The sequence below is a fragment of the Mytilus galloprovincialis genome, chromosome 3, assembly GCF_965363235.1.
Source record: "Mytilus galloprovincialis chromosome 3, xbMytGall1.hap1.1, whole genome shotgun sequence".
In the NCBI taxonomy this organism is placed as follows: domain Eukaryota; kingdom Metazoa; phylum Mollusca; class Bivalvia; order Mytilida; family Mytilidae; genus Mytilus; species Mytilus galloprovincialis.
In genome coordinates, this window is record NC_134840.1 from 28196746 (window position 1) to 28208238 (window position 11493).

General features: G+C 30.6%; 1 protein-coding gene across 1 annotated transcript; it reads right to left on the reverse strand.

Moving 5' to 3' along the window:
• Positions 1–413: 413 nt before the first annotated feature.
• Positions 414–11256, reverse strand: LOC143067611 (ankyrin repeat domain-containing protein 42-like). Its single transcript, XM_076240984.1, has 12 exons — positions 11153–11256; positions 8590–8747; positions 8101–8208; positions 7227–7346; positions 6627–6762; positions 5904–6104; positions 5247–5372; positions 4378–4527; positions 3996–4100; positions 3356–3482; positions 2360–2501; positions 414–1573 (listed from the first exon to the last, which is right to left on the reverse strand). Exons 1-12 carry the CDS (start codon positions 11157–11159, stop codon positions 1418–1420), a joined length of 1536 nt encoding a protein of 511 aa, XP_076097099.1. The 5' UTR covers positions 11160–11256; the 3' UTR covers positions 414–1417.
• Positions 11257–11493: the final 237 nt, after the last annotated feature.

An 11493-nucleotide genomic window follows, 5' to 3' on the forward strand; every position in this document is an offset into this window, starting at 1 on the left:
AAGAGTTTAATCAAAGTTAATGGGTGAAAACTACTGCCTCCAAACAGCAACTACAAACGACAGAGGATGGACCAATACTCATTATATTGTGCAGAATTTTTTTTATTAAGATCTAAAATGTTTGTATTTTTTTTACTTCTGTTTGTAATGAACTTGTACAAAATTTTGAACAAAGAATACAGTTTTATTTATCTTTTTTCATACAATAAACCAGCGATTATGATAGAGGAGGCACTAGTTAGTTTGGCTAATCTTTCAGTGCCCTTAGCACACTCTTGGTCCATTGTGACTAGAACATTTAAGGGATAGAGCAAACACAATTAATTTGGGCTCATGTTAGAAGGAAAGAGTACTTGTGAAACCCCCTCCACCTTTTCAATTTTTGAAGAGGCAAAATAAAAAGGAAAATAATATTATAACCATTTAAATATATTTAATGTATCTATGAAACGTTAGAACATTCAATGCAAGTTACAGTATGATATCACAGACACTTAACACGAATCAGAAACCTACAACATAAACTTAATACAATTAAAAATAGATAAAAAAAAAGTACATACTCCCAAAATACACTAATATTCCATAAATATAAAAAAAGTTATAATGTTATTCATGTCCTTCGTAACCTGGGACTTAATGTAATGTAATTAATAAAATCAGTATTTAATCTTCCAAAATGCTTTACAATACCTAATATTTTTCAAAAGATTAAAAATAAAGAAACCCTTCAATAGAATGCTGGACTAGTGAAGTAAATTGTTAACCGCATGCAATATATTGTTGAATAAAAAAAAATGATAAAAATCTTAATTAGTATGTATTCATTTTGCTCACCATAGGATACAAGACATTTCACGTAGAGATAGGAAATCATAATGTTTTTTGGGTAAAGGGGTAGGGGGTAAGGGGTGCTGTCCTACCTCAAACCTAACAGAAAACAATAATAAAGTATGCACACAACTTACAGCTACCATATGTATATATTTTTATCATATTAATACAATTACTGCATTGTAACAGTTATGCTTATAATTTTAAAAATGCTTTGATGATAGAAAAACAAGTGTTCAAATGACTGACTATGAACTATGACTCTGTTAAAAATGATCTAAGAAAAAAAGAAAAAAAATCAAATTGGAATATTTGTATCTATTTAAAACTTTTATATTAAAAACTATGTCTGTTTTTCTTTATTTTGGCAAAATATAAAAATCCAAGAAATATGACTAATTCATAATTCTAAATAAATATAGATTACTAAATTTCTTAAATGAGCAGCAGAAATAAACTATTAGAAAAAACTCTTCACATGTATTTTTGTTTCATTTTAGGAGAGTTGTTTTTGTGATTTTACAGGTTTGATGGAACTTCATCATCTACTAACAACTCTATGAATTTTGTAACAAATGTTTTATTATACGATTCTTTGTTTGCGTCCACTGCCTTTTCTTGGTACTGTCATATTTCTCTTTATAAACATCCCTCCATCATCATTTGTTTTCTTTGCTTTGACAACTTTCTTTACTTTCCTGGTCCTTTGGACATAGTCATCTTCATCACTTGATTGGTACTAGTGAAAAAAAAAAACAGGTAGAAATAAATTTTGCTGAAAGTTCTATCTGTTGGAAAAGAGTAAATATCCTTAAACAATTTCATAAAAGCAATATGTGTGTCATATATCTGTATATCTTTAAGTATCTCGCTTGAAAACTGTCGGATTAACAAAATTGGTAGTGTTTTTTGGTAAAATTTGAAAAAATTACTAAGTTGGAAAGTTTGAAAAATTCACAAAAATATTTCATGCATATTCAGAACAAGAACATATTTAACATGAATCAATTGTAAAATCCAAAATAATGGTTACCACTGTACAAACAGAATGAAATCATGCATGCTATGGCAGGATTTTACAGTATTAATCTTAACAATATGCTGATTGTTTTTTGACAAAAGAATCTGAGTTAACTATGTACTGCCAATTTTTATTATAATTTTATTGTTTAGGCCTAAAATCTGCCTGAGTCCTTGTTCATGGTTGTGAGGTTTATCACAAGGACTATCTAAAGAATTTTCATGTTTAACATCATGTAAACATCATTATAATATTTCCTGATATCAAAAACAGCAACTTTTCTTTTTACCAATCCACATTAGGAGGATAACTGCTAAAATGCTAAATAGTCTTTTGTCATAATGATTTAAGTTCACAATACAAGGGTGATAGTTGCTTACATATTAAATCTTCCTTTGCAAGAATGACTTGAGTTTACAATACAGGGGAGATCATTGCTTACATTCTTACTCATCCCTATCGAAAATGATTTGAGTTCTCCATACAAGGGAGACAATTACTTACATCTTGGTCACTGCCATATGTTCTAGCCTGTACTTCATACTTCAGGTCAGCTATTTCTCTTCTGTACTGATCTAGTTGTGCCTCTAATTTCTCTCTTCTCAATCTTTCATAGTCTAATTGTGCTTCTAACTCACTAATAGTCCTAAAATATAAACAAGTAGATTATAGAGATATCATACTTTCTAGAGAAAATGTCAAATCAAATCTTTAGTCTTTTTTAATTTTAATTGTTTACCTTTTAAAAATGAAAGGAACATTTTCAATATGTATTCAAAATTTTCAAGAAAGTTTGAAGATTCTGATGATTTAAATTCTTTTGGAGATTAATTACACAAAACAGGTACCCTCTGCTCCATGAATACCCACCCTCCCCTAGCTCCATTATAAATATACTATCCATGAATACCCACCCTCCCCTAGCTCCATTATAAATATACTATCCATGAATACCCACCCTCCCCTAGCTCCATTATAAATATACTATCCATGAATACCCACCCTCCCCTAGCTCCATTATAAATATACTATCCATGAATACCCACCCTCCCCTAGCTCCATTATAAATATACTATCCATGAATACCCACCCTCCCCTAGCTCCATTATAAATATACTATCCATGAATACCCACCCTCCCCTAGCTCCATTATAAATATACTATCCATGAATACCCACCCTCCACTAGCTCCATTATAAATATACTATCCATGAATACCCACCCTCCCCTAGCTTCATTATAAATATACTATCCATGAATACCCATCCTCCCCTAGCTCCATTATAAATATACTATCCATGAATACCCACCCTCCCCTAGCTTCATTATAAATATACTATCCATGAATACCCACCCTCCCCTAGCTCCATTATAAATATACTATAAAAAAAGGTTTGTACTCAAATGTTTTTTTTATTCCACAACATTGATTGATTGTTGCGTGTTCCACATTATAATTGATTCATCTTCGCGTTATAACCAAGATTTCATATTACTTACTTGTCTTTATCCCTTACTTCTTGCAGACGTTTTCTGTCTTCTGTCAAACGTCCTCCTAATTGTGTGTAGTTCTTTTTGGCAATTTCCAATAATCTGTCTAATTCCTCAAGTTTTTCTTTTGCTCTTACTATAAAAAAAAATGCATTCCTCTTAATATAGTACACAAATTTACTACCTGTATCTTTTAACTGGGCCTTCATCATATCATGTATGTCTTGATAAAAAATTGGGGACCAAGATCCTCTCACAACATTTTTCTATTCTGTTACTTGGCTTTTTTGCATTTTAACAAAAGACATTGAAGCAAATCAATTTGCCAACTTGAAATAAAGTGAAAGAATTTGCTCACAAAACAAGTTGCTACTTCGATATTCCTTAAACTGATAATGCATTTACTATGGATGAAATATCATCACACATAAGTATGCTCTGCATTTTTCAAAAAACACTGATCAGAAAGTTAACTAGATGTAGGAAGATGTGGTATGAGTACCAATGAGACAACTCTCCATCCAAGTAACAATTTATAAAAGTAAACCATTATAGGTCAAGGTAAGGCTGATTGTTTAAAAAAAAAAAAGTTTATTCATAGCACATGCCTCAGGGAAAATAGTTTAGCCAATAAAAATGTACCGTATACCTTTCTGTTGTTTCCTCTGTTTTTCTGTCAGATTAACACCTTTAGAATCAGTGTTACCATCTTCATCTTCTGACCCCTCTCCTGCTACTGTTGACGATTCTTCCTCTACAAATGTAGCAAATATAACTTCAATATTGTAAAATATATATAATATTCAACATTGCATATGAATAAGTTCTTTTAAAATTAATTACTTTATTGATGATCTTAAAATAAGCCTCTTATCTTCTTTTATTCATACACATGCAAATATGTGTTAATTTTCAAAATAATTTTTTGTTCAAAATATAAATTTATGAATTTAAATAAGAAAATACTTTTTCTGATTTCCTGTAACAAATAAAACAAACAAAACATATTCTACTGATATTGTTTGACATACCAGGCTCTCCACCCAGAATCTTGACACAAGCTAACTGTCCAAATCTCCTGGCAATGTCACGAGGAAGTTCTCCAGCTTTATTGGCTATCGACATGTTGGCACCCATCTCTATCAACCATTGTAACACATGGATATGACCCTGTCCAGCAGCTGAAAGAAAGGTATAGGATGTTCATAATAAAGACTTCATAAGCTAATTATAAATTAAAAAAATTAGAAAATATGGTATGATTGCCATTGATACAACTCTCCACCAGAGACCAAATGGTGTAGAAGTTGTTCATAACAGCACAAGCTTTGGTCTTTGTGTGTGCTAAAAGATCAAATCATATAGTCAGAAATAACAAAAAATGACAATATCTTTATTTTTAATATCAGAACGGTCAGGATTCTACTTCGTCAAAATTATCTCCCCATTACGCCAGTTCATTTTCACAATCGTAGAAATGGAAGCCATTGTAGGGATGACGCGCTGCCCATTTTGCCCCTGAAAACCAATAAATTTATCCACATAGCACCAGTACAATCCTTATATGTCAAATGTATTTTTAAAAAAGACAAATATATCTACTGGCTAATAAGCATCAGTTAATGATCTTGTCTGCTTTGATTCAACTTAAAACTATTGTCTGATCAGATGTCAGGTGGAATTTTCTAAAATTCATAAACATTTAATAAAATTCTAATTAAATATTTCGTGGAATTTTTATAGTGGTTGAAGACTATAAACCCTAGTTATCACACACAAAAAAACATTATTTTTCGAAGATATGCATTTTCATCATCCAACTTGAAAGACTTTCGTCAAGTATTTTTAGTAAATATATCTACAAAATTTTGTAGAAACCAATATGGCAAGGATAACATACCTTTATGTGCAGGTGTAGCACCTTTGTCATCTCTCTCGTTGATGTTTACAACACCATTTTCTATCAGCATGCGTAGATGTCCTAAGTCTCCATTGTAAGCTGCTACATGGGCTGGAAATGCTAAATCTGTAGGTAATAAAAAATGGATTGAAATTAATTTCTATTCATGTGATAGTTGTTGCTTAACATTGCAAAAACAGCCATATAAAACATATGATTTTAAAATGTAAACCAGTCTATCTATTAAATGTTAGATTTTCATACAAATTCATGACGAAAACAACACTAATGGAGGACAAAAACCTCATTAATAGTATAATAAAGTGATTTCTAAAACAATATTGAAATACAAAATTTTCTTTGGATTTCATGAACTTATAGCTGAGCAAACATATCAACAGTACTTGAATAGAAGTTAAATGATACTTGGAACCATGTTAGAAAATTTTTAAGGTATTAAAATTATTGAAATTATTTTGTTGTAGTTTAATGTGTAATGCCCTTAATTCAAGGTTGTTGCTTTCCAATGATTACTTTATTGTGTGTTTAGCTCTTTAGTTTACAGTCTTCTATATGGAATAATTAAACCAATACCAAAATGTTTTCCTCTTCATCATTTTCATAAACATTGGTAACTATTACATAGCAGTGACCTACTTTCTGTTTCCTCTGGGTGATCTCTTTCCCATTCCAAACCATTGATATAATCAATGACATTTTCTTTGTAAAACTGTTGGGCCAGATCTTTTGGTGTCTCTCCTTGATCATTCCTGGCCCCTAGCACATGGAGTGGTGTAACCCCTATACTGACTAGGTACTTAAGACAAGGGAGCTGTCCTTCTGATGCTGCTAAATGAGCTAGATAAAACAAACAGACAAAAGTTATAAAATACTTAGCCATTTTGATACTGGAAGAATGAGAAACAAGTTCTAATTATATATAATTTAATAGATTCAATAAAAAAAAAATTTCAACTGACAAAGTATTGTATGTAGTATATTTGCACAGACAGAAAGAAATGAACATTAGACTAATATGCTCACGGCTATAAATACTTTACCCTAAAAAAAAATTTAAACAGGCTGGGGTTTGATGAAATTATGTACGATAAGGTATAAGTTATAACTATAACATAAATTATAATTTGCTGGTATATTTTGTAGTTGATAAATTAAATGGTATTTTAAAATATTTATATGCACTTTTAGTATTTTTTTGTTTAGTTATGGCTTTTGTTCAAACCAATTTAATCATATCTTAATATATAACTGCTTTAATGGTCTTCTATTAAGTCTCAGTTAAAGTACCGGTACTTCATTTTACAATGTATTCACTGGTCACAGCAAATCTTAACCAAACTACAAAATGTATATACAAACCTGGGGTATTGCCACAGTTATCTGTATGGTCTACTTCAGCACCCCACTTAATCAACATCTGTAGACATCCCAGACGGCCATGGTAGGAAGCACAATGTACTGGGGTCCAACCGTTCTTATCTGTCACATTCACATCCTATATAAAATGTAAATATAAAATTTGTATAATTTAATTTGAATCAAAAAACAAAATAAAATGTTAAATTTCAATTTTTTTAGGATATGCAATGATAAAAATTATATGAATTCATGGAATTATTTTCTCTTCTACTATTACGGTATTGAACAGAAGATGTTTACTCAGGGCTTAGGACAGTGTTTTGACATCTTATTTTTGACATACGACTCTATGCACATGGTTTAAATTCTCATTGGTCATTCCCTGACTGTATGTATATCACCAGGCAGAGTATGGGAGAAAACGTCACTCAAAATACTTATTAGACTGTCATTTATTTTTAGCAAGTCAGCAGCTCTATGGCTATTCTTTTTGCTGAAGACATTTATTGATCATAGAAAGAAAATTTACTTCAGTTACATGAATATTTTCTAAGTATTTTTTTGGCTTAATATAGCATTTGAGAATTTTATCACACTTACAACACCAGCTCGTAGAATGGTACATAATGTGAAGGAGTTGCCATGTGCTGATGCTAGATGTGCTGGTTGACTTCCTCTAACGTCTTTTGATGTCATACTAACACCATTATTTACTAAGGCCTACAAGTAAGGTAAATAAATAATGATTAATACAAAAATAAATGGGGAATGTGTCCATGGGACATAGATGATGCCCTCCTGCTTGCATATAATGTAATAAAGGGACATAACTCAAGAACTGTAAAAGTACCCAAATATGTACTTGTTCTGAATTTTGTGGTAATAAGCATTGTGCATATGTTTCATTACATTTAGTTGAGGCAAACTTAAGTTAAAGAACGGAAACAAAAAATTCAGCAATTTGTCCATTTGTAAAGGGGCATTACTCTAGAACAGTAAGTAACACAACAAAAAAAAAAAAGAAGGTAATAATGGCACCAGGAGTTGCATTATACAAAGAGCATAATTACTATGGAGTAGTTTGTTATGATGATCAGTTTATATTTCCTAAGCTTAAGTTTTCAGTATTGTCTGCTGTATCTATTGTGTTATATTATTTTTTTTTAACCTCTAATGACAGAGTTTATGTTGCTAATCATGATAACCTTTCTTTTAAGATACAATGTATGCAACTTAAATTTGTTACAAATATATTTTACTGATACATCATTATTGAATTATATTTAAGAGTTGTTGTCTCTTATGTTGATCATTGACTGGGATATTTTCTTTATTCATAGTCAATAGAGTACAACACTCTATAATAATTTGGTATTTTTTCTTATAAATTAGACACATATTTAACACAACAATATCAAAAAGCAAAACATCAGCTTCTGATCCTTTTACTTTTCACACCAAACAATTTATATACCTGCATACAAGCATCTTGTCCTCTGATAGCTGCTATATGTGCTGGTGTCCATCCTCTAGATGTTGCTACTGTAGCATCAGCTCCATGCCATAGCAACCAATGTAAACACTGAAAACAACAAAATGGGTTGCAGTGACATAACATAGATTTAACATTTCATGGGTAAACAGTTTCAAAATCATCAGTGAAACAATGCTGGTAAATTATTCTGATTCAAAGGTTTTTTCTCTAAAGAACAGTTTTAGATTGCTTTGCAACAATATTAAATGTGCATTTAATACAGACACATATTTGTTTCAAAAGAATCATTCAATTATATTTCAGAGAGAAAAAAGAGGTCAATGCTTGTTTTTTTGATATTTCAATTTACATTTGTGTAAGTTTTGGCTTAATATATCTGTGACTCAATTAAGCATTTAAGCATTTTAATTAATTTACTGTACTATTTGACCTTAAGATAATTATAAATTAAGATACAAAGTATACTACCTCAAGTGCTCCAGAATTAGCTGCAGTGTGTAGTGGTGTGAATTTATCTTTCTCTTCGACTTCATTGATACTGGCACCATTCTTCACCATAGCTTCCAGTTCCAATACATCTCCAACTTCAACTGCTCCATGGATACCGGTATACTTCTTCTTTGCTCCTGTAAACAATTTATCTATTTTATTAATAGATCTTGGAAAAAGTAAAATAGATAAAATCATAAAAGGAAAATCATAAACATACATGTACAATGTATACTTTAAAGTTTTCATTATGTTTTATTGACCAAAAAAAAATATTATTTAGTATTGGTTGGCTATTGCAGGTTAAGTATACAAATACTTTATTCACAGGGTCATTCAATAATCAAATAAGTAATAGCCAACCCATGTTACATCATATCATGTAGTTAGTTTATACTGCATGTGGCATTATACAAAATGTAGAGGATAAAATTGACTGATTATATAGATAACAAAATGTCCATGTATGAAGTATAATATGTATGCTAATCATTACACATACATATTCATTTTCTAAATAGAGTTTGCTTAATCTATATACATGATAGACATTGTATATAACAATTTGAATCGCAATGACTTAGCATATGACAAATTAAAAACTATGAAAGATGTATTGGTAGTGCACAAAAATGGTTATTGGGAGCTGGCATGTCAGTAACTGCTAGTTTTCTTTTGAAAATTAAGGTTGGCGATAGCAATTTTGCTTAGTTTGTTCTATTTTAACATTAGACTCAGGCTCATGCGCCAAACAAGCCTGTCAGAGGCTGAACGATGCTTTCAGGCATCTTGGATTTGTTAACATGGTCATGTATAGTAATCCAGCTGCCCATGCCTTCCCACCTTATTGTTGCATAATAAGTAATGTATTTTTGAAAACTTTGATTCATAGATCATGTACGTTCATGCTGTTTTTACTAGTTCTTGTTCATGGTCAATTGAAAATTACAAAGAAATATTTGATATTCGAGTCATTATTATTTTTTTTTTTCAACAACGGCCACCATTTAAGTGCAATGGCGGTCACATATGTCAGCTGTACAAAACATATTGTGAATCTAATGCTTACTCATCGTTATTTCAGTAACTTTCAACTGATGCACAGTCATTGCTAATTCTCCTATTTATATAATCTGATAGATGTCTTTTATTAAATGCAGAAGAATTGATTTCCAGTGATCAGTGTTTTGTTTACTGACAAAGGGGTGTGGTTAAGGTGCTTTTGTTTTTACTTGTCGGGTGAACTCGGGTTATGGATAATATTTTTCCTCATGAGTTCAGGGGGCAAATTCCTTTCATGGGAAGGATAAATAAAGATGATTAATCGTTGACAGGTATCTGTCCATGTAGTTCAATTACGTTAGAACTTAGTTTTACAGTAATAATGTGTGTATTATTAATTGTTGTGAGTTTGCTTATTCCACTTTGGTTTAAGGTTTAGGGGAAGGGTTGAGATCTAACAAAACATGTTTAACCCCACCACATTTTTCCAAATGTCTTTCCAAAATGTCCCAAGAAAAGGACCTCTAGCCTTAAAGCATGATTAAAAAGAATGGGGCAAACAGACTAGGACTCAGCTGTTAACTGCTTTTTAGTTAGTAGTATTTCTTTGACACATTCCACATTTTTCATTCTTCTTTCTATATACTGTGTAATTTTAATATTATTTATTGTAAAAGGGGCAACACAAATACTACATGTAACTACTAGTTTAAGAACAGGATATTGTAATTTAACTCGTATAAATCAATGATATGACCAGCATTCATCGACAAATGCAGTTGTGGACAAATAGAAACAGTTGACCATTATCTACTGTATTGTGAAAATTATGAAGAGGCTAGAGAGAAACTCCGCTCTGCACTCTTCTTCATAACATCAAAACTAACACTTGAATCAGAAGTATTATTAGCAACAACAGAAAATGAAAATTACAAACATCACATAGAAGATATTTAACATTTGTTAGGGGTCTTTATTAAAGATACTGGAAGGTTCACAAAATAAATAGTTAAGGTTTTATAAGGGTTAATTATTTATTCATTTTTTTTTTTTATTTTATTTTTTTTTTTTTTTTTTAATTAATTATTTAATTATTTATTTATTTACTTATTTTTCTCTGCAGTGGAACATCATAAATACAAATTTACTAATGAGTTATATACAATAGCGTCATAAAATTACCAGAGTGATAGAAAATACAGAGAGATTATAGTGTCAAGTTAACACTTCTAAAGACTACATGATGTGTATTGTGGAATATATTATATTAGCATATAAAATTGATAAGAAGCGTTTCAAGAATAAATTCGTTTATTCTATCAATTTCCAGGTGTAAATCATTCATTTCTTGGCTGATATACTTATATACATGTATAGATATGAATTATACATGTAAACTTGTAAGTCGTTGGAAAATTGCATAAAGTAAAGTTTGATCCTCAACATCGTGGGTTTTAGGTTGGAAACAAAAGGGTCGGTGGAGTGGGACTCCCCTTTTTTACACTGTTTGTTAACCTAAAGACAAATTATATATTTTTACCTGGCATCTTAACAGCTTGGTTACCAGCAATGTTTACATCAATTTACAGGCTCGCAGAAAAGAATAATGGATAGATTTTTTTGAAATTTAAAATTCAAAAGTATCTTTTGTTTTTGAATTATTTTCAATGTAAAAATTGAGTAAAATTGAATTGAACAGACAGATTAATTTTGTGGCTTTGAAGATATTTGAAGTGCGGACGTCGTAGAGAGCACCCTCAACATTTTCTCCATTTTTTTTTATTAAGGCGTTTTAATTTTTTGTTTATCTTATCTTTAAATTATTATATATTTTAATATAATACGTTTTACCACAAAGAGATGTATTGTTATTTTAACACA

What these genes read in the sequence shown, in the direction of transcription:
- LOC143067611 (XM_076240984.1), bottom strand. An exon ending in CTAATTCTGGAGCACTTGAG is followed by an intron (nt 8,209 to 8,589) that starts GTAGTATACTTT and finishes TGTTGTTTTCAG; the next exon opens with TGTTTACATTGGTTGCTATG. An exon ending in TAACTGTGGCAATACCCCAG is followed by an intron (nt 6,105 to 6,626) that starts GTTTGTATATAC and finishes TGTTTTATCTAG; the next exon opens with CTCATTTAGCAGCATCAGAA.